This window comes from Macaca mulatta, chromosome 19, assembly GCF_049350105.2.
Source record: "Macaca mulatta isolate MMU2019108-1 chromosome 19, T2T-MMU8v2.0, whole genome shotgun sequence".
Classification (NCBI taxonomy): domain Eukaryota; kingdom Metazoa; phylum Chordata; class Mammalia; order Primates; family Cercopithecidae; genus Macaca; species Macaca mulatta.
The window spans coordinates 9,007,701-9,030,503 of record NC_133424.1 but is presented as its reverse complement, the minus strand read 5'-3'; the positions used below and the strand labels follow the sequence as shown (position 1 = coordinate 9,030,503).

The 22,803-nt window shown below is 55.0% G+C and overlaps 1 protein-coding gene across 2 annotated transcripts in view; it reads left to right on the top strand.

Moving 5' to 3' along the window:
• Nucleotides 1-7,281: 7,281 nt before the first annotated feature.
• FBN3 (fibrillin 3) overlaps nucleotides 7,282-22,803 on the top strand; it is an 88,290-nt gene continuing 72,768 nt past the window's right edge. Inside the window, exons 1-13 of one of the 2 annotated variants that reach the window (XM_015122717.3) lie at nucleotides 7,282-7,425; nucleotides 9,431-9,614; nucleotides 9,741-9,823; nucleotides 10,694-10,792; nucleotides 10,978-11,073; nucleotides 11,951-12,046; nucleotides 15,504-15,701; nucleotides 15,799-15,924; nucleotides 17,896-18,048; nucleotides 18,137-18,319; nucleotides 19,692-19,835; nucleotides 19,912-20,031; nucleotides 20,132-20,257. In XM_015122717.3, the coding sequence (XP_014978203.3) occupies nucleotides 9,448-9,614; nucleotides 9,741-9,823; nucleotides 10,694-10,792; nucleotides 10,978-11,073; nucleotides 11,951-12,046; nucleotides 15,504-15,701; nucleotides 15,799-15,924; nucleotides 17,896-18,048; nucleotides 18,137-18,319; nucleotides 19,692-19,835; nucleotides 19,912-20,031; nucleotides 20,132-20,257 (1,591 nt within the window). In that variant the 5' untranslated portion in view covers nucleotides 7,282-7,425; nucleotides 9,431-9,447. Of the gene's footprint in view, nucleotides 7,426-8,013; nucleotides 8,133-9,430; nucleotides 9,615-9,740; nucleotides 9,824-10,693; nucleotides 10,793-10,977; nucleotides 11,074-11,950; nucleotides 12,047-15,503; nucleotides 15,702-15,798; nucleotides 15,925-17,895; nucleotides 18,049-18,136; nucleotides 18,320-19,691; nucleotides 19,836-19,911; nucleotides 20,032-20,131; nucleotides 20,258-22,803 lie in introns of those variants that run through there. The other variant, XM_077979762.1, reaches the window with a different exon arrangement.

Below are 22,803 nucleotides of genomic sequence, written 5' to 3'. Positions count from 1 at the left end.
AGGAATTTGAGACCAGCCTGGGCAACATAGCAAGATCCAATCTGTACAAAAAATTTTAAACACTGGCCAGGTGTAGTGGCGTGCACCTGTATTCCCAGCTACTCCAGAGGCTGAGGCAGGTGGATTGCGTGAGCTCAGGAGGTTGAGGCTGCAGTGAGCTGTGATCATGCCACTGCACTCCAGCCGGGGTGACAGAGCAAGACCCTGTCTGAAAAAACAAACAAACAAACAAACAAAAAATAAAAGGAAAGAAACACTGACACATAGTATGCGGATAAGCCTCAGAAATAATGCTAAGTGAAAGAAATCAGATTAAGAGGCTACGTAGGCTGGGCGCGGTGGATCACACCTGTAATCCCAGCTACTCGGGAGGCTGAGGGAGGAGAATTGCTTGAACCTGGGAGGGGTAGGTTGCAGGGAGGCGGAAGGTTTCAGTGAGCCGAGATCACATCACTGCATTCCAGTGTGGGTAACAGAGGGAAACTCTGTCACCAAAAAGTAAAAAAAAGGGCCACCTAGTGTGTGATTCCATTTACGTGAAATGTCTAGGCCAGGCTCTGTGGCTCACGCCTGTAATCTCAGCACTTTGGGAGGCTGAGGAGGACAGATCACCTGAGGTCAGGAGTTTGAGACCAGCCTGGCCAACATGGTGAAACCCCGTCTCTACTAAAAGTACAAAAAATTAGCCAGGCGTGGTGGTGGCAGGTGCCTGTAATCCCAGCTACTCAGAAGGCTGAGGCAGGAGAATTGCTTAAACTTGGGAGGTGGAGGTTGCAATGAGCCAAGACTGTACCACTGCACTCCAGCCTGGGCGACAGAGCGAGACTCCATCTGAAGGAAGAAAAAAAAAAAAAAAAGAAAGAAGGAAAGAGAAAGAGGCCAGGTGCGATGTCTCATGCCTGTAATCTTGGCACTTTGGGAGGATGAGTTGGGAGAGTCACTTGATCCCAGAGTTTGAGACCAGACTGGGCAACATAGTGAGACCCTATCTCAGCAAAAAAAAAAAAAAAATTACAAATTAGACAGGTGGAGACCCTGTTTTTTTTTGTTTGTTTTTTGTTTTGGTTTTTTTTTTTTTGAGACGGAGTCTTGCTCTGTCGCCCAGGCTGGAGTGCAGCGGCCGGATCTCAGCTCACTGCAAGCTCCGCCTCCCGGGTTTACGACATTTTCTTGCCTCAGCCTCCTGAGTAGCTGGGACTACAGGCGCCGCCACCTTGCCCAGCTAGTTTTTTGTATTTTTTAGTAGGGACAGGGTTTCACCGTGTTAACCAGGATGGTCTCGATCTCCTGACCTCGTGATCCGCCCGTCTCAGCCTCCCAAAGTGCTGGGATTACAGGCTTGAGCCACCGCGCCTGGCCTTTTTTTTTTTTTTTTTTTTAATTATTTTTACAAAGAAGAAAAAGGGCAAATACAGAAATACAGAATGTATAAAGGTGCAAACATGTGTGTTTATTGGAAAGAGAAATAATATATTGTATATGGACCCTAGACAGGTCCCCTGACTAGAACATCAAGGCAATGAGGCAGGGGCCCAAGGCCATGGGGAAGGCTTCCAGCTTAGTGGCCTGGGTTCAGATTTGCCTGTATGTATTCTTTCCTGGTGGTGGGGTCCCAGTGGCGATCTGGTGGCTCTGTGCCTCAGTTTCCTCATCTGTGTAATGGGATGATAGCTGAGCCTGTCTTGGGGGTCTCTTATGAGGATCCAGCCTAATCTCGGAGCTTTCCTGGGTCCTCCACGGCCTCCCTCCTCGCTCCAAGCCTCATTCCTGGGCATGTGGCCAAACTCCTGGCGTTGTACGCAATGCTCCAACTCCCAGCTGCTTCCTGTGCTTATACAAAGAGGGCTCTGTCCCCAAGCCACCCTAGCCTAGGCTGGCCCAGTGCACTCCACACACTGCAGGCATCTCCCCATCCCTCCTCCCATCTCCTTGTCCCCAGCCCTGACCCTGTGCTCCTAGGCACACCCTGCACACTCCTGTCTCCATGCTAACGAACATGTGGGGTCTGCTGGCCCTGCACACAGTCAAGTCCCACCTATGAGGGGGGGCTCCATGGCTGCTCAGAAAGTCAGACGGAGGGTGGGGCTGCAGTGACTCACAGTGACCTTAACGGGATGACAGTGGCAGCAACGGAGGGGGGGACAGCTCTGGGGGACATTAATAGTGTGACAATGTGACAGCAACAGGTGACAATGTCACAGGAACTGGGAATGATGGGGAGGCAACAGGTGACAGCGACAGGTGACACTGTAATTTTAAAACCCACTAGGAGCCAGGTGCAGCAGCTCATGCCTGTAATCCTAGTACTTTGGGAGGCTGAGACGGGCAGATCACAAGGTCAGGAATTCGAGACCAGCCTGACCAACATGGTGAAACCCTGTCTCTACTAAAAATACAAAAAGAAAAAAAAAAAAAGAATTAGCTGGGTGTGGTGGTGCACGCCTGTAATCCCAGCTACTTAGGAGGCTGAGGCAGGAGAATTGCTTGAACCCAGGAGGAGGAGGTTGCAGTGAGCCAAGATCCTGCCACTGCACTCCAGCCTGGGTGACAGAGCAAGACTCCATCTCCGGGCGGCAGCAGTGGGTGGCTGGGGACAAAAAACAAACAAAAAAAAGAACACCCACTAGGGGCTGGGCGTGGTGGCTCACACCTGTAATCCCCACAGTTTGGGACCGAGGCAGGTGGATCACCTGTGGTCAGGAGTTCGAGACCAGCCTGGCCAACATGGTAAAACCCTGTCTCTACTAAAAATACGAAATTAGCCAGGCGTGGGTGGCGGGCGTCTTTAATCTCAGCTACTCAGGAGACTGAAGCAGGAGAATCACTTGAACTGGGAGGCGGAGGTTGCAGTGAGCCGAGATGGCACTGGGTGACATCCAGCCTGGGTGACAGAGCAAGACTCCATCTCGAAAAATACAAAATAAAATTTAAAAAAATTAGATGGTGATGCGTGCCTGTAGTCCCAGCTACTTGGGAGGCTGAGGCAGGAGAATGGTTTGAACCCGGGAGGCGGAGGTTGCAGTGAGCCGAGATTGCGCCACTGCACTCCTGCCTGGGCTACAGAGCAAGACTCCGTTTTAAAAAACAAAGAAAAAACCAAAAAAAAAAACAACAACTTTAAAACACCAGATCCCCATCTGAGCCCCTGTCACTCAAAGTGTCTCCTGTCACCTTCACACCTTCACCTTTCTGCTGGGACATAGTCCCCGGCTCATGGTCATACCATCACCCAGGGTGTCAGGTGGTGAACCTTGGGAGGCGTCCATTGGAGCCCCCATGGACCTCATTTTGCTGAGGGACCTCATTTTGCCAGCATCTCGGATCACTGAGCAACATCAGGGCTTGAGGTGCCAGTTGGTAATGAATGGCGTCTTCCTGGGGCTTGATCCACGTGTGATATGGGTGAACGTGGCTGGCTATGGCATCGCCAAGCTTGGTCACTCTTTCTGCTGAGCCTGGTTGGTGCTGATGCCAGTAGATTGTGATGTTAAGAACCTGGCACTCTGGATGATGGTATGACCATGAGCCGGGGACTATCTCACAGCAGAAAGGTGCAGCTGTGAAGGTGACAGGAGACAGGCATGTCCCAGGTAGCAAAGCAACCAGAAAAGAGCAGGGTGTTACATGGACAGGTGACAATGAGACAGGGTTATAGGGACAAGTGACTGTAGAATAGGAACGTGGTGATGATGATGATATACATATATATTTAGAGACAGGTTCACGATCTGTCATCCAGAGTGGAGTCCAGAGGCAACACCATAGCTCACTGCAACCTCAAACTCCTGGGTTCAAGCCCTCATCCCACCTCAGGCTCCCAAGTAGCTGGGACTACAGGAACATGCCACCATGCCCAGCTAATTTTTCTATTTTTCTGTAGAGATGGGGTCTTGCTATGTTGCCCAGGCTTGCCTTGAACTCCTGGCCTCAAAGGATCCTCCGCCTTGGCCTCCCAAAGTGTTGACATTATAGGCGTGAGCCACAGTGCCTGGCTGATGATGCAATTTTGATGGAAAGACCATGTGCGTGCTTTGTACAGTCCTCGGTGGGTGGACTGTGATACGGCGTAGGATTTAAAGCCTAAACGTCCCTTCTTCTTTTTTGAGATGGAGTCTCGCTCTGTCGCCCAGGCATGATCTTGGCTCATTGCAGCCTTTGCCTCCCAGGTTCAAGCGATTCTCCTGCTTCAGCCTCCCAAGTAGCTGGGACTACAGGTGCATGCCACCACGCCTGGCTATTTTAAAAATATTTTTAGTAAAGACAGGATTTCACATGTTAGCCACTTGAGACCTCGTGATCCGCCCAACTTGGCCTCCCAAAGTGTTGGGATTACAGGTGTGAGCCACCGTGCCCAGCCTAAATGTCCCTTCTTAACAGCGTGATATAATGAGGGCACAGTGGGGGGTGACACTGTGATACCACATCAATAACTGGCAATAACAGACCAGGGTGGCATCATGAGAAGTCTGAAACCACAGCACGTGGTGTGGACAGTAGCTTGGGTGGGGGGCTGTGAACAACCAACCACTGCCCACGCTCTGCTGTCATTGAGAACTTCCGGGTGCAGGGACTTCCAACAGCTCCACATGTTGGCCTTACCACACCCTCTGGCTTCCTTCTCCCCTGGCTTCTAGAGAGCAGGTAGGGAGACTTCTAGGGCTGAGTCACTGCCTTCCCACAATTCTTCCAGGAAAACCCTGCTCCAGACTTAGCCATGGCAACAGTGGCCGTGCAATGTCCCTGGGATGGGACAATCTCTCCCCACCTTTTGCACCTATACTGGGCTGCTTCTAGGGCACCCGGTGCTTGTCCCCGTGCCCATGTAAGAGACATTTGTTGCAGAACAATTCTGAGTGGACCTTGGCAGAGGAGCCTGGAAAGAGGTGTCCAAAGTGTCCGGGGAAACTAGTTTGTCCACAATAGCCCCTGGGCGCACCCCTTAACAGGAACCCCACCCCTCTGTCTCTGCTGGGCCACCTCGATCCTGGGGTTCCCTCCCCAGTCCACCCTCCCCATGCCCCAGCACCCCACCTGACCCTTCTCACAGGGTCCCAGGACCCCTCCCTTGGCCAGGATGACTGGATCTTGTCCTTGAAGTTGGCGTCTGTCCCATGCTCCCCGAGCCTAGCCCTGGGGCCTTCAATGCTCCCCGGACACAGTCTAAGACCTGGAAGTGGAGCCTTGGGAGAACCTCCCCTTTCTGTGAGTCCCCCCACTGTGTCTCCCCTCAGAGGCGGTGGGGAGCCTGCTGAGGGCTCCTGGGTGCTTCTACACTCTTCTTATGTTTCCTGCTTTCCTCTTGCTCCCTCCTTCTCCTCTCCCCTAAAGTTCCAACCTCACTCCATCCAGGCATGTTTGTTCTAAGTTCTCTCCATCTCCAGGCTTTTGCCTGTTCTGTTTCCTACGGCAAACTCCTATGCAACTGTCAAAACCTAGTTCAAAAATCCCCTCCCAGGCCGGAGACGGCAGCTCACACCTGTAATCCCAGCACTTTGGGAGGCCGAGGCGGGCAGATCACGAGGTCAGGAGTTCGAGACCAGCCTGGCCAACATGGTGAATCCCCATCTCTACTAAACATAAAAAAATTAGCCAGGCCTGGTGGCACAAGCCTGTAATCCCAGCTACTTGGAAGGCTGAAGCAGGAGAATTGCTTAAACCTGGGAGGTAGAGGTTGCGGTGAGCCAAGATCGCGCCATTGCACTCCAGCCTGGGTGACAGGGTGAGACTTTGTCTCAAAAAACAAAACAAAACAGGCTGGGCGCAGTGGCTCACACCTGTAATCCCAGCACTTTGGGAGGCCAAGGCGGGTGGATTAAGAGGTCAGGACATCAAGACCATCCCAGCTAACACGGTGAAACCCAGTCTCTACTAAAAATACAGAAACAAAATTAGCCGGGCGTGGTGGCGGGCGCCTGTAGTCCCAGCTACTCAGGAGGCTGAGGCAGGAGAATGGCCTGAATCCGGGAGGCGGAGCTTGCAGTGAGCTGAGACCGCGCCACTGCACTCCAGCCTGGGCGACAGAGCGAGACTCCGTCTCAAAACAAAACAAAACAAAAACAAAATCCTTTCCCTCCCTGCAAATTGTTGAGTTTACCCTATTGAACTCCCACAGCTGACTGTGCTGAATATACTCCCACCAGAGCACTTCTGGAATGGAGACAGGGTCTCCAGTTTTTGGAGATAGAGTCTCGCTCTGTTGCCCAGGCTGGAGTACAGTGGCATGATCATAGCTCACCGCAGCCCCAACCTCCTAGGCTGAAGCAATTCTCTTGCCTCAGCCTCCTGAGTAGCTGGGACTACAGATGCATGCCACCAGTCCTGGCTAATTCTTTTTTATTTTTTAATTATTATTATTTTTTTAGAGATGGGATCTCACTATGTTACCTGGTTTCAAGTCCATTGGGCTTACTTATTTATTACATTCCAGAAGTACTGTGGTGGGGGGATAGTCAGCACAATCAGCTTTGGGAATTCAATAGAATAAACTCACAATTTGCGGATAGGAAGGGAATTTTTGAACGGGTCTTTGACAGATGCATAGGAGTTTGCTGGATGGAGTAACAGCTTCAGGCCCAACGCACAGCTTCTGAGATCCCCATGTTAAAAGTCTATTCTCAAAGGTAGGAAGGTGGTGGAAAAGCCTAGAAATTTTTGTTTGGAGTACTGACAACAGATAGGGAGCCGAAATTCTTGTCTGGTCCCTTTGGTAGGTGGAGAAACAGGTTCAAAGAGATTTGAAAGTTTACACCGTTTGTATTGTTAACTTCTTCATTTTGAGAACCAGAGGAAAAACCTGGGCCCTTCTCCCTGGGATTTACATCTTTACCCAATGTTTTTTCAACATATTTAGGGGCCTCTGATCTCAGCCTAGTTAACAATCCAGGCTCCAAGAGCCAGGTGAGTTTCCAACGATTCTCCTTGCTCAAGGGAGGGGGCGGCAGCTTGGGAGGCCGTGGGAGGGCCGCCCAGGTGAGTCCTGGGACCTGTCTGCCCAGGTTGTCGTCCAGGCCCCCCACAAATCAGAGCCCCACCTCCATCTCAATCTTGATCCGAAAACGCGGCCCCCTCAGCCCCAACTAGGCGCCCCCAGCCCAGAGCCCCCCGTCCGCCCTCCCACCCCTCCAGCCCATCGGAGTTTTTCTCTCGGAGCCCCAGGCCCTTCCCCGAGCCGCAGCCTCTCTCCCCGCCCCGGATCGCAGCCCCCCGTCCCCGCCCCGGGAGCTACGAGGTGCAAACGCGCCCTCCTCCAACTCCTCCCGCCCCCAACTCCCCTCGAGTGGCAGCTCTGGGCTGAGAACGCGGCGGGGTCGGCCTCTCGGCTTCGCGTTCCCGCCCCGGGTCCCCGGCGCCGCAGGAGCCCGCCCTGCAGCGCTGAGTCCCGCGCGTCCGTCTGCCGTGCCCGCCTCCACGCGCGCCGCCTTGCAGGTAAGTGAAGGCGCGGGGCCCCCGGCAGGGCGAGATCGTTGGCCCCGAAGGGTGGGGAAGGCGGGGGCGGGGGGGCCGGCAGAGGGAGGCGGAGAGGATTCCTTTGTTCGCAGCCGGGCAGCCCCGGGCCCAGCCCCCTCCCCTCTCCGCCTTCTAGTGGCGCCCGCCGCAGTGGGGAGTGGGGGCGCGGTGACCCAGCGGGAGGGGCTCGGCCGGGGCGCGGGGCCCCTGACCCCACAGGTGAGGGCGGAGCCAAGTGTGGTCGCGGCCGGGGGCTCTGCCAGGTAGAGCTCACGCCCCGCGGACTCCCGGGGCGCCCTCTCCCCGTCGGCGGACCTTGGGATCCCTCGCTCCTTGGCCCTCAGCCTCCACACCCCGTGCTGGGCGCGCCTTCTCTGCTCATTCATTCCACAAACTCCAGGGTGTGGCTCGCAGAGGCAGCGGTGTGTAGGGGGGACCGAGGCAAATGAAGCCAGAGACTCCCCACCCCACCTAACTCCCCCACCCCACCCGAGGCAGGGGGCTGGGGCGGAGGGAGTGGGGGGAGGAGGGTTTGCAGGCCCCGAGGCTGCTTCGAGTCCACAGATTCTCAAAGTGCCGACTTACCCGGACAACAGAGAAGCAAAAAGAGGGCGCTCCTCCCCAGCCAGCCAACTCTCCAACGTTGACAGGGGTCTCTCCCTGCTCCTGGGCCTTTGGACAACCCGGTTGGCCCGGAGAGGGGCGTGGCCAAGGCCACACAGCAGGCCTCCTCGCCCATTCTCCACCTAGGCCCAGTTTCTTTCCTCGCTAGAACCTGAATGGAACAGGAAGGCCACTTGGTCTGGCTTCTTTCCCTCAAGTATTTTGCCTCCACCCTCCAAACGGTCATCTCCTGTCCCGGTCTTCTTCCTCCCGTCCTTCATGACCCAGGAAAGACCCAGCCACGGGGGGCAGGAGCGAGTTCCGTTACTGATCTTCTCACCCTCCTCCTCCTCTTCCTGGGCTTAAGCTCAGGCTTAACCCCTCACACATGGTGTGATGGCCTTAGTTTGCTTATCTGTGAAATGGGCACAGCAGCGGTTCCTTCCCTGCTGGGCACAGGGGTACTCTCTGCATTGGGAAGTTCCAGCCCCTGCCTGGGCCCCCTGCCCGGAATGAGGGACAGTGGTGTGGTTGCCCGAGGCAGCCCTGAGGCCCATGGGGAACCCAGGGAGGCATCCAGCCCTGACAGTCAGAGGAGGCTTCCTGGAGGAGGTGTGGTGTTAAAGAAGGGTCTTGGGGCTGAGGGTGCACAGCTGAGGCAAGACGGGCGTGGGACATGGAGGGGAGGGGACACAGGGCCAGGTGGGGCCAGGCGTTGCAGGAGTGGGGGTATCTGTGTCACTGAGTGACAGTGGGGTGGTTGCCTCCCACGACTTACCACCTTCCTCACACCTTGGACGCTCTCCTGGCTCCACCTTCCCAGCCAGAACTTTAGGAATCTCCTCAACGCCCCCCACCTCCCATGACATCAGCCTCCCATTCCTCTCCTCTCTCTGCCATCTGGACAGCTCCCAGCCTCCTGACACCCTGTTTCTGCTGGGGACCCTGCTGCCCTTCCCCACTCCACCTAACATGCATTTTGACTTTGCTCCTCCTGTTCATAGCTTTTCAAGGGCTCTTCATTGTCCTTGACAAATGAGCAAAAGCTCCATGACACCGCTACGCCCACTCCTGCAACGCCTGGTCCCACCTGGCCCCACCTGGCCCCACCTGGCCCCACCTGGCCCTCTCTCCCCTCCCTTCCATGTCTTGCCTTGGCTGTGCACCCTCAGCCCCAAGACCCTTCTTTAATATCACACCTCCTCCAGGAAGCCTCCTCTGACTGTTCACTGCTTCCCGGTTGGGGCTGGATGCCTCCTTGGGCTCCCAGAGGCCCCAGGGCTGCCCCATTTGGCAACCACCCTGCCCTCCTCGTTGTGTTGGGTCTCCCATGGCCAGGGTGAGGGGCTCTTCTAGGGCTGACTCTGCTTCCTCTCCGCAGCCTCCAGGGGACACGCCATGACTCTGGAGGGTCTGTGTTTGGCAAGGGGCCCCCTGGCCCGGCTCCTGCTGGCCTGGTCGGCCCTGTTGTGCATGGCAGGTGGCCAAGGCCGCTGGGATGGGGCCTTGGAGGTTGCAGGTCCTGGACGTGTGCGGAGGCGGGGCAGCCCAGGCATCTTGCAGGGGTGCGTGGTACCTGGGTTGCTGGGAGACCCCTTCGGTGTGGATTGGGCTGTCCTGGGGGCAGCGGAATGCCCGGGGGATGTCTACCCGGGCAGGGGCTCACCAGACCCATCTCGCTGTCCCCAAAGGCCGAATGTGTGCGGCTCCCGGTTCCACGCTTACTGCTGTCCGGGCTGGAGAACATTCCCTGGCAGGAGCCAGTGTGTCGTACGTGAGTGCTGCTGCCTTCTGGAGGTGGGAGGCACAGGCCGGGGACACTCTTACCTGCCTGCAGGTCCAGCTCTGTTTACACGGGGACTTAGCCAGGGGCCTCTGGCTGAACCGCAGGAATGGCCCTTGCATCTGTCCTCAGGGTTCCAGGCCAACCTGCCATGTTCATTTCCTTTGCCCTACAACCTCTTTGTGTCTGTCTGTCTATCTCTCTGGTTCCCTTTCTTTGTCTCTGCGTCTCTCTGTTCATCTCTGCTCGTGTCTTTCTCTGTTGGTTTCTTTTCTTTATTATTATTATTTTTAGAGATGGGGGTCTCTGTGTTGCTCAGGCTGATCTCGAACTCTGGCCTCAAGCGATCCTCCCATCTCAGCCTCCCAAAGTACTAGGATTCCAGGTGTGAGCCACCGCACCTGGTCTCTCTCTGTTGGTTACTGTCTATCTATCTGATTCTCTCTCTCTCTCTGAGTCTCTTTCTCTCTGCTTCTCTCTGGCCTCACCCACTCTTTCTGTCTCTGTCTCTGTCTCCGGAATCTGACTCCACTTCCCAGGAGACACCCAACCACAGTATCCAGAACCCCAGCACCTCCAGCTCTGTCCTCACAGCTCGGCAGCTCTGGCCCAAAGAGCGTTCTCTCCCAATGGCTGTGGCAGAATCACCAACCCACAGCCTGGGTCGTACCACCTGCCCAGCCCAGCCTGAGAGTGGGGGGGATGTCCCATGAAAAGAGGGGTGGTGTGCTATGAGCAGAGCCGGGGATGCAGATGACCAGCAGTGTCCACCAAGGTGTTCTAGCCAGCCCGGACACTGATGGAGCAGGCATGGCCCAGGCTCGGTCCTGGTCTTGACTGCCACCTGCTGCACCCATCCAGCCATCTGTAGGCGGGCCTGTGGTGAGGGCTTCTGCTCACAGCCCAACCTGTGCACCTGTGCGGATGGGACGCTGGCTCCCAGCTGCGGGGTGAGCCGAGGTGAGCGGGAAGTGGCCTCTTGGGGGAGGGAGAAGGTCACAGTGTTCCGGTTACCACGAGGAGCCCGGGCTGCTTTTGTTGAAGGACAGGAGCGGGGCTGAGCATGCCTAGTCCTGCAACCTTCCTGGGAGGGCATCTCGGGGCCTGTCTCCACCTTACTATGCATCCCACCTTCCTGTCCCCAGGGTCAGGGTGCAGTGTGAGCTGTATGAATGGGGGCACCTGCCGGGGGGCATCCTGTCTGTGTCAGAAGGGCTACACAGGCACCGTGTGTGGGCAGCGTGAGTATCCCCGTGGGACTCCCCTCCTCGCACACTTGGAACTGCAATCCCAGAGCACTGGTCTCTGCTGCCAGCTGCCCACTGCCCAGGGGGTCCTTATTCCTGGACTGGAGATTGCAGGGGACATTTATTGTCACAGTCGTTTTTCTTCTTCTTTTTTTTTTTGATACAGAGTCTCGCTCTGTCGCCCAGGCTGGAGTGCAATGGCATGATCTTGGCTCACTGCAAGCTCCGCCTCCTGGGTTCACGCCATTCTCCTGCCTCAGTCTCCCAAGTAGCTGGGACCACAGGCGCCGCCACCACGCCCGGCTAATTTTGTTTTTGTATTTTTAGTAGAGACGGGGTTTCACCATGTCAGCCGGGATGGTCTCCATCTCCTGACCTCGTGATCTGCCTGCCTTGGCCTCCCAAAGTGCTGGGATTACAGGCGTGAGCCACCGCTCCCGGCCTTTTTTGTTTGTTTGTTTGTTTTTTGAGATGGAGTCTTGCTCTGTTGCCCAGGCTGGTGTGCAGTGGCACCACCTCAGCTCACTTCAACCTTTGCCTCCCAGGTTCAAGCAATTCTCCTGTGTCAGCCTCCCAAGTAGCTGGGATTACAAGCACTCACCACCACGTGGGCTAATTTTTGTATTTTTAGTAGAGACAGGGTTTGACTATATTGGACAGGCTGGTCTTGAACCCCTGACCTCAGGTGATCCACCTGCCTTGGCCCCCCAAAGTGCTCAGATTACAGGCGTGAGCCATGAGCCCAGCCTCAGTCTTATCATTCAACCTGGGCCAGATCCTGGGGATTCCTGGGTGAAAAGGGGTTTACTGTGAACCCCAGCTCTCTCTGCTGCCGGGGGACCTCCAGCCACCACCCTTTCTCCCTCCACAGCCATCTGTGACCGCGGCTGCCACAATGGGGGTCGCTGCATTGGGCCCAACCGCTGCGCCTGTGTGTACGGCTTCATGGGACCTCAGTGTGAGAGAGGTACCAAGCACGCAGGGGTGGGAGGCAGACAGGGGACTTGATGGAGGAAAGGGGGTTTCCTGGAAGCCCCTGAGACATGGCCAGGCCTTGAGAGGCCCCAACTGGCCTCCTTCCCGCGGTTGGGGCAGTCTGAGGACATTTCTTTCATTTGCTCATCTATTCTTCAAAACATCTGCTATTCACTGGCTCTGAGCGACGGCCTGTGTTGGAGTCTGGTAGGAAAAAGAGAGGATGTGCGGGTCTGAGGTGTAGGGAGAAGAAACTGCAAGCAGAAGATTCTTTTTTTTTTTTTTTTTTTTTTTTGAGACAGAGTCTCACTCTGTCACCCAGGCTGGAGTGCAGTGGCCGGATCTTGGCTCACTGCAAGCTCCGCCTCCCGGGTTTACACCATTCTCCTGCCTCAGCCTCCCGAGTAGCTGGGACTACAGGTGCCCACCACCTTGCCCGGCTAGTTTTTTGTATTTTTGAGTAGAGACAGGGTTTCACCGTGTTCGCCAGGATGGTCTCGATCTCCTGACCTCGTGATCCGCCCGTCTCGGCCTCCCAAAGTGCTGGGATTACAGGCTTGAGCCACCGCACCCAGCCAGAAGATTCTTTTTTTTTTTTTTTTTTTTTTTTTTTTGAGACGGAGTCTCGCTATGTCGCCCAGGGTGGAGTGCAGTGGCCGGATCTCATCTCACTGCAAGCTCTGCCTCCTGGGTTTTTACGCCATTCTCCTGCCTCAGCCTCCCGAGAGGCCAGGACTACAGGCGCCCACCACCTAGCCCGGCTAGTTTTTTGTATTTTTTAGTAGAGACGGGGTTTCACCGTGTTAGCCAGGATGGTCTCGAACTCCTGACCTCGTGATCTGCCCGTCTCGGCCTCCCAAAGTGCTGGGATTACAGGCTTGAGCCACCGCGCCCGGCCCCAGCCAGAAGATTCTTATCTGGGGGTTTCAAGGCTAAGACAAAGGTTGGGGCAGCCTTGGAGCACATGAAGGACAGAGAAACCATCTGCTCCACGGAAGGGAGTCAAGGAGGGCTTCCTGGAGGAGGGACCCCTCAGCTGGATCTGGTAGGGTGGATTGGACCTCATGAGATGGGCAAACCCCCTCTTTATTGCACTCTAATTATTATTATTTTTTTTCTTCTTTTTTTTTTTGAGACAAAGTTTTGCTGTGTCACGCAGGCTGGAGTACAGTGGCACGATCTCGGCTCACTGCAATCTCTGCCTCCCAGGTTCAAGTGATTCTCCTGCCTCAGCCTCCCAAGTAGCTGGGATAACAGGCATGCATCCCCACGCTCAGCTAATTTTTGTAATTTTAGTAGAGACGAGGTTTTGCCATGTTGGCCAGGCTGGCCTCGAACTCCTGGCCTCAAGTGATCTGCCTGTCTTGGCCTCCCAAAATGCTGGGATTACAGGAATGAGCCACCACACCCAGTCACCCTAACTCCTAAAAATGATCCCATTTTTAAGAAGGCTAAAATGGATGGGGTCCCCTGCTGAGAGGTTGTTACCAAAATTAAGAGGGTGGACGTACCAGGAGTTTGAGACCAGCCTGGGCACGTAGTGAGACCCCCCTCTCTACAAAAAGTAAAAAATTAGCCTAGCGTGGTAGTGCATATCTGTAGTCTCAGGCTGAAGTGGGAGGATTGCATGAGCTCAGGAATTCGAGGCTGCAGTGAGCCGTGGTGGTGCCACTGCATTCCAGCCTGGGTGACAGAACCAGACCCTATCTCTCTTAAAAAAAAAAAAAAAAAAAGAAAAGAAAAGAAAAAAAGAAAAAGAAAGAAAGAAAAGAGGCCAGGCACTGTGGCTCACACCTGCAATTCCAGCATTTTGGGAGGCCGAGGTGGCAGATCACTCGAGGCCAGGAGTTTGAGACTAGCCATGGCCAACATGGCAAAAGCCATCTCTACTAAAACTAAAAATAAAAAATTTAGCAGGGTGTGGTAGCACGTGCCTGTAGTCCCAGCTACTTGGAAGGCTGAGGCGTGATAATTTTTTGAACCTGGGAGGCAGTGAGCCAAGATCGCACCACTGCACTCCAGCCTGGAAGACAGAGCGAGACCTGTCTCAAAAAAAAAAAAAAAAAAAAAAAAAAAAAGAAAGAAAAAAAAAAGAAAAGAAAAGAAAAAAGGAGAATGGACACAGTGATGACTTTCTTGTGAGCAGTGAGGTGTGGCAGCGATGGGGAGAGAAGAGAGAAGGAGTCAAGATGAACCCCAGGCCTGGTCTGAAAATTGGGGGGAAGCTAGTGGTGCACCCTGGCAGGGAGGAGGAAGACTGAGCTCTGTGTTGGCTGGGGGACTTGCAAGCTGTCCGGGAAGCAGCTGGACACTTAGGCCTGGGGCTGAGACAGCGGCTGGAGCTGCTCCGTCCATGGGGACTGAAGCCCAGGGTTCAGCTGAGGATCCCCGCTAGAGAAAGTAGCACCAGCAGAGACAGCTACCTGGACATTTAAGCACAGACAGGAAAAACAGAGCCCACAGTGGGCTGAGAAAGAGAAAGAGAACAGCAGTGGGTGGTGTCAGGGACGTCCAGGCTTGTGAGATTTTCAGATGCAGGAGGCATCTGAGTGCCTGGCGTGGCGTTTCAACCCAGGAAGGCAAGGATACGCAGGACCTGGGTACTAGAAGCTGGAGGGGCTGGGGAAGTGACCTGGGTTTGAGGGTGGGCTTCTGGAAACTGCAGAATTGGAACATGGGCTGTTGGAGGCGGGCCAAGCTCTGGGTGGCAGGAGAGTGAGGGGGAGGGGGAAGTGGGGGAGCTACCAGGAATTGCATTTTGGCATCAGGACAGCCTGGGGGTGGGGGGTCTCTGTGAAGCCCCTCCTCCTTATGGGGCCTGAGTTGGGGGTGACTTTGGCTTCTTCTCTTGGGAGGGGCTGCCCTTGTTTGAGAGCTAACTCCTTTATTGGAAACATCTGGAGAAGAGAGCCAAGAAGTCGCATCTGGGCTCATGTACTGGGGTTGGGGGAACCAATGCGGTCACCTTGGGCTGGGCCTGATGGGGACTGAGGATGTGATGTTGGGGGTCCAGAGAATTTAGGCAGATAACAAATTCTTCCCCAAATCTGGGAGATATGGCAGGGCCAGGCATATGCTCAAGTACTAGACATGCTTTTTAGCTGGGCGTCCGTGGGTCCCTGCCCAGGCCTGAAGGGAGGACAGGCCTGGGAAAGGAGTCCCATCAGTTCAGACAGGGTGTTCACACGCCCTGAGCTTTACGGGCTTGGAGATCCTAGTCTCTCTCTTGGAAGTTGGTCAGGAAATGTTTTGAATAAAAAGGGTTTTGAAGGGTGAATAGGAGTTCATTAGGTAGGGAAAGGGGAAGAAAGATATTCTATTTAGGAAGGAAGCAGCATAAGTAAAGCCTGGTCTATGGGTGCAGGGGGCACTGAGAAGGTATTAGAGACGCAGAGCTCTCTAGACAGGGGCAGTCCTCAGCCAGGTACCCACAGCTGTCTGCCCTGCAGATTACCGGACGGGACCCTGCTTTGGCCAAGTGGGCCCCGAGGGGTGCCAGCATCAGCTGACAGGCCTCGCGTGCACCAAGGCGCTTTGCTGTGCCACTGTGGGCCGTGCCTGGGGCCTTCCATGTGAACTTTGCCCTGCACAGCCACACCCCTGCCGCCGAGGCTTCATCCCCAATATCCACACGGGGGCCTGCCAAGGTGAATAGTGGGGTCAGGGCTGAGTGGGAGGCCTTGGCCAGCTTGGTTCTTCCTTCTGATGGGCCTCTCACTCCCTTGCCGGGCTTTGTCCTTGCAGATGTGGACGAGTGCCAGGCCGTGCCAGGCCTGTGCCAGGGAGGCAGCTGTGTCAACACGGTGGGCTCCTTCCATTGCCACTGTCCAGTTGGACACCGGCTCGGTGACAGCAGTGTTGCATGTGAAGGTGGGTGACTAGAGGGGGACAACCTGGGAGCTCCTCTGTGACTCGTGTCTGGGGGGGCTCAGGCTCCCCTGCAGGAAGGCAGAGGGGTCAGGCTAGTGAGGTGCCCAGTTCTGACCTTGTCTCTGTCTATGTAGATGTGAATGAGCGTCTCCGCGTGCCCGGCCTCTGCTCCAGGGTGACTGCACCAACGCTGTCGGGAGCTATGTGTGCCCCTGTCCCCGAGGTTTTGCCAGCAGCCTGGATGGCACCCACTGCCTGAGTGAACCGAGGGGCTGGAGGAGGAGACAGCGGGCAGGAGAGAGACCACCTTGTTCAGCTCTCTATCTCTCTCTCTCTTTTTTTTTTTTTTTTTTTTTTTTGAGACAGAGTCTTGCTCTGTTACCCAGGCTGGAGTGCAGTGGCACAATCTCAGCTCGCTGCAACCTCTGCCTCCCGGGTTCAAGAGATCCTCCTGCCTCAGCCTCCCAAGTAGCTGGGATTACAGGTGCCCGCCACCACGCCTGGCTAATTTTTGTATTTTTAGTAGAGATGGGGTTTCTCCATGTTGGCCAGGCTGGTCTTGAACTCCTGACCTCAGGTGATCCACCTTCCTCGGTCTTCCATAGTGCTGGGATTACAGGCATGAGCCACCATGCCTGAGCATTTTTGTTAAAATTCTTATATTCCGTCTCTCTTGCTTAAGGGGCTGTTGCCTGTTGGGCCCCCTGAGATTGGGAAATCGAGTTTCCCGTCCTCCACCCACTTTTGCAGCTGTGTGACTTTGGAGGAGTCTGTTGACCTTTCCTCGTCTGGGCAGGCCCAGCCCCCTTTGAGGGGCTATGATGAGACTGAGAACGAAAAACCCTGACTCCCACACATGTACCTGGGGGGTCCCCAGGTGCACGGGGCGGGGACCAGAGAGGTGGAAACATTTGCGTGTTTTCCCAGCTTGGGGCAGGTCAGGGGCGGCTCTCAGTGGCCCTCCCAGCGCCTGGGAGGAGTTTTTTAACTGTGGGCTACCGGCCAAGCTCTGTGCATTTTTAAGCCTAAAAATATGCTCTTTAAGCCAGAGCCTGAGAAATCCGATAGCTGCATAAAGCCATTGACCTTGAGGGCGCAGTGGGAAGTGGAAGAGTGTTGGTGGTTCTCATACCTGGGGAGCCTGTCTGCCTCAGTCTCCCCAGGGGCTGTGGTCATCAATCCATCCCCTCGACTCCTTTGGGACCCCTTTCTGAAATTCACATTAGGCTGCTGCGTAATGCCTGAAGCCAGCAAGCAAAGACACACAGCTGCAGATCTCAGTGTCCCTGCCTGGTATCCCACTGGGGCAGTCCTTCCGCGCCAATGGGTCTTCCTTAGCGTGGTTGGATGCCTGCAGCGACAGGGAGCTCACTACCTCTGTGTGATAACTTGGAAATCTTGGTGATAAGAGATGGCACTGAACGGGCGTTGGCCATATGTCAAACTTTTCTTTTTTTATTTTTATTTATTTATTTATTTATTTATTTTTGAGACCGAATCTTGCTCTGTCGCCCAGTCCGGAGTGCAGTGGCACGATCTCGGCTCACTACAGCCTCTGCCTCCCGGGTTGAAGTGATTCTCCTGCCTCAGCCTCCCAAGTACCTGGGATTACAAGTGCCTGCCACCATGCTTGGCTAATTTTTGTATTTTTAGTAGACACGAGGTTTCGTCATGTTGGTTAGGCTGGTCTTGCACTCCTGACCTCAAGTGATCCGCCCACCCCGGCCTCCCAAAGTTCTGGGATTCCAGGCATGAGTTACTGCATCTGGATTATGTCAGACTTTTCACCCAGGTAATACTTTCCCCAGGTGAGGTGGATGCTCCAAGTGTCCCCATTTTATGGAGGGGAAACTGAGGCACAGAGTAGCAAACAGACCCGTCCTATAGGCAGTGCAGCTACAGCTGGAATTTGGATCCAGGTCTGGTCACTGATGTCCCGTGCTTATGGGCTCACCCTCTGATCTTTTACAGACCACCGGGCCGGCACCTGCTTCTCAGTGCTTTTCGGGGGCCGCTGTGCCGGAGACCTCACCGGCCACCACACTCGCAGGCAGTGCTGCTGCGAGAAGGGCAGGTGCTGGGCGGCTGGCCCGACCCCTGAGCTGTGTCCTCCTCGGGGTTCCAGTGAGTAAGAACTGCAGCCTGCCGGGCTGCGGGGGAGGAGGGGACGGGGGAGGACCAAGGGCCTGGCCTCAACCCGGCTTCCTTGCAGATGAGTTCCAGCAACTGTGCACCCAAGGGCTGCCGCTGCTACCCGGCCACCCTGGCCTCTTCCCTGGCCTCCTGGGTTTTGGATCCAATGGCATGGGCCCCCGTCTTGGGCCGGCACGATTCAACCCTCATGGCTTCGATGGGCGTGGGGTCCCCAGCCTGGGCCCTGGCAACTCTAATATTGGTGAGACTTGGGGCTTGGGAGGAACGTTCCAAGACTTTTTTTTTTTTTTTTGAGACGGAGTCTCGCTCTGTCGCCCAGGCTGGAGTGCAGTGGCCGGATCTCAGCTCACTGCAAGCTCCGCCTCCCGGGTTCACGCCATTCTCCTGCCTCAGCCTCCCGAGTAGCTGGGACTACAGGTGCCCACCAACTCGCCTGGCTAGTTTTTTGTATTTTTTAGTAGAGACGGGGTTTCACTGTGTTAGCCAGGATGGTCTCGATCTCCTGACCTCGTGATCTGCCCGTCTTGGCCTCCCAAAGTGCTGGGATTACAGGCTTGAGCCACCGCGCCCGGCCACGTTCCAAGACTTGAAGGATGGTCCTGGATCTGGAGAGAGAGCTCTGAACAGGGGAGGGTGTCCAGGCCTCAGAGAGAGGGTTAGGGCTCTGGAGGGGGAACTCCTGGCCTAGTTAGTAGGGATGACAGTGCTGGTAGTGAATGAGGATGGAGGTAACTGGAAAATCTGGTCTTCAGAGTTAGAGTTTGGGCTGGACACAGCGGCTCATGCCTGTAATCCCAGTACTTTGGGAGGCCAAGGTAGAAGGATTGCTTGAGGCCAGGAGTTTGAGACCAGCCTGGGCAACATAGCAAGACCCTGTCTCTACAGCAAATTTAAAATTAGCTAGGTGTGGTGATGCGCACCAGTAGTCCCTGCCACTTAGGAGGATGAGGCAGGAGGATCGCTGGAGCCCAGGAATTGGAGGCTACAGTGAGCTGTGATTGCACCACTGCACTCCAACCTGGGTGACAGAGTGAGACCCTTTCTCTAAAAAAATAAATAAGTCAGGGTTTGGGCTTTGGGTGGGAAGTTTTGGTCTGGTGTGGGTGTCTGAGATGAAGGATTTAGGCCTGGGTTGGGGTCTTGCCCCATAGTGAGGATTTGGGCCCAGAGTGGGAGTCCGGGCATCTCTGGGCCCAGGTTAGAGGGATCTAGGCTCCAGATTGAAGGAATCTAAGGCTCCAGGTTGGAGAGGTCTAGGCCCCAGGTTGGAGGGATCTAGGCTCCAGGTTGGAGGGATCTAGGCTCCAGATTGGAGAGATCTAGGCTCCAGGTTGGAGGGATCTAGGTCCCAGGTTGGAGGGATCTAGACCCCAGGTTGGAGGGATCTAGACCCCAGGTTGGAGGGATCTAGGCACCAGGTTGGAGGGATCTAGGTCCCAGGTTGGAGTTCTGAATCTAAGGCAGGACTGTCCGGGTGAGAGAGGGCAGAATCTGAGCTGGGGCAGGGTGCCAACCTTAGAGGGGGTATCTGGGCCCAGAGAGGTGAAGCCCAGGCTCCAGACTGGGGCAGGGGCCAGCCACTGCTCAGATGCCTTTGCTGGCCCCACCTGTAGGCACTGCTACCCTGAACCAGACCATTGACATCTGCCGACACTTCACCAACCTGTGTCTGAATGGTCGCTGCCTGCCCACGCCTTCCAGCTACCGCTGCGAGTGTAACGTGGGCTACACCCAGGACGTGCGTGGCGAGTGCATTGGTGAGCCACGGCCAGGTGGGGAGGGTGGGTTCTCACTGCCCTGCTGGTGCGGGGGCTCAGGGTCCTCTCCTCTCAGATGTAGATGAATGCACCAGTAGCCCCTGCCACCACGGTGACTGCGTCAACATCCCTGGCACCTACCACTGCCGGTGCTACCCGGGCTTCCAGGCCACGCCCACCAAGCAGGCATGCGTGGGTACGGCTGTCCATCCGAGAGTGGGGGTGATGGTGGGGGTTCTGGCCCAGGCTTGGAGGGTGGGGGGCGCCTCTTGACTGCCCACCTGCCTTCCCCACAGATGTGGACGAGTGCATTGTCAGTGGCGGCCTTTGTCACCTGGGCCGCTGTGTCAACACAGAGGGCAGCTTCCAGTGTGTCTGCAATGCAGGCTTCGAGCTGAGTCCCGACGGCAAGAACTGTGTGGGTGAGTTGGGGGTGGGCGGGTGGGCAGGGGCTTCTGGGCCCCACTAGCTGCCTTTTACAGCCACCTCAAATCTTCACTCTGCCACCAAACCCACCCCCTCCCTACGACATCTCTTCTGCTCCCCTCTGAACCCAGCAGCCCACCTTAGACCCTTCTTATCCCCCGACCACCCTGACTCCCCCCTTCGTTTCCTCCTTCCTGAATTTATTCCATGAATCACAAAAAAGGACCTTTTGGCCGGGCGCGGTGGCTCACGCCTGTAATCCCAGCACTTTGGGAGGCCGAGGCGGGCGGATCACGAGGTCAGGAGATCGAGACCATCCTGGCTAACACGGTGAAACCCCGTCTCTACTAAAAATACAAAAAAATTAGCCGGGCGAGGTGGCGGGCGCCTGTAGTCCCAGCTACTCGGGAGGCTGAGGCAGGAGAATGGCGGGATCCCGGGAGGCGGAGCTTGCAGTGAGCGGAGATCGTGCCATTGCACTCCAGCCTGGGGGACAGAGCGAGACTCCGTCTCAAAAAAAAAAAAAAAAAAAAAAAAAAAAAAAAAAGGACCTTTTGGGGCCAGCCTTGGTGGCTCATGCCTGTAATCCCAGCACTTTGCAAGGCTGAGGCAGGGGAATCTCTTGAGCTGAAAAGATTGAGGCTGCAGTGAGCTGTGCTCGTGCCCCTCCACTCCAGCCTGGCTGATAGAGCGAGACTCCATCTCCTAAAAAGAAAAAAAAAAAAAAAAGAAGTCCGGGTGTAGTGGATCACACCTGTAATCCCAGCACTTTGGAAGGCCGAGGTGGGTGGATCACCTGAAGTCAAGTTCGAGACCAGCCTGACCAACATAGTGAAACCCTGTCTCTACTAAATACAAAAAATTAGCCGGGCATGGTGGCAGACACCTGTAACCCCAGCTGCTCGGGAGGCCGAGGCAGCAGAATCACCTGAACGTGGGAGGCAGGGGTTGCAGTGAGCTGAGATCGCACCACTGCACTCCAGCCTGGGCAACAAGAGTGAAACTCTGTCAAAAAAGAAAAAGAAAAAGAAAAAGGGTCTTTTAGGCAAGACCACACTGGCAACCGCCTGACCCTGGCCTGAAGCAGGGTCCCTCCCCATCCTAGGATGGCTTGGAAGAGCCTGGCCAGTGAGGGGGCCCGGGGGGTGGGGGTGGGGGTGGGGGTGGGGGTTGAGATCAGGACCTTGGAGAGCGCCCCCCATCAGCTTTCTCTGGAATATGGTGGGTTATGGCTTGTGGGAGCCAATGGGGACTTGGCTGCCACAAGCCATAACCCAAGGGAACCCCTTGACTCTGTCACCTTATCTCAGGAGGTCTGCCTTCAAGTCTTCCCTCGGGTGGAAGGATCTTGTGCGTTCTGCATTCCTTCATTTAAAAAGACATTTTTGGCATTTATTGATATATAATTCATATACCATAAAATTAGCCATTTGAAGTGTACTAGTCAACAGTTTTTAGTATATGCACAGAGGTGGACAAGCATCACTACAACCCAACTGGAAAATACCTTTATTGCCTCAAAAACAAACCTGGTATTCATTAATAGTCACTCTATAATTCTCTGTCTTCACCTGTAGCCCTGGGTGCTAGGTGAATTGGTTTTCTGACTCAATGAAGTTGCCAGTTCCGGACAAAAGGGAATCATGGTTTTCTGTGACTGGCTTCTTTTGCTGAATGTGATGTTTTCAAGATTCATCCATATTGCAGCATGTATTGGTGCTTCTTTTTTTCTTTCCTTTTTTTTTTTTTTTTTGAGACAGAGTCTTGCCCTGTTGCCCAGGCTGGAGTGCGGTGCCACGATCTTGGCTCACTGCAAGCTCTGCCTCCTGGGCTCATGCCATTCTCCTGCGTCAGCCTCCTGAGTAGCTGGGACTACAGGCGCCCGCCACCACGCCCAGCTAATTTTTTTGTATTTTTAGTAAAGTAGAGATGGTTTTTCACCGTATTAGCCAAGATGGTCTCGATCTCCTGACCTCATGATCTGCCCACCTCGGCCTCCCAAAGTGCTGGAATTACAGACATGAGCCACCGGGCCAGGCCTTTTTTTTTTTTTTTTTTTTTTTTTTTTTTTTTTTTGAGATGGCATCTCGCTGTGTCACCAGGCTGGAGTGCAGTGGTGCAATCTCAGCTCACTGCAACCTCTGCCTCCCGGGTTCAAGTGATTGTGATTCCCCTGCCTCAGCCTCCTGAGTGACTGGGACTACAGGCCCCCACCACTACACCCGGCTAATTTTTTTATTTTAATAGAGACAGGATTTCACCACGTTGGCCAGGATGGTCTTGATCTGCTGACCTCGTGATCTGCTTGCCTCGGCCTCCCAAGGTGCTGGGATTACAGGCGTGAACCATCATGCCAGGCCTCAATTTTTTTTTTTTTAATTAAATAAATTTTGAGCCAGGCACAGTGGCTCATGCTTCTAATCCCAACACTTTGGGAGGCTGAGGTGGGAGGATCACTTGAGGTCAGGTGTTTGAGACCAGCCTGGCCAACATGGTGAAACCCTGTCACTACTAATAATACAAAAATTAGCTGAGTGTGATG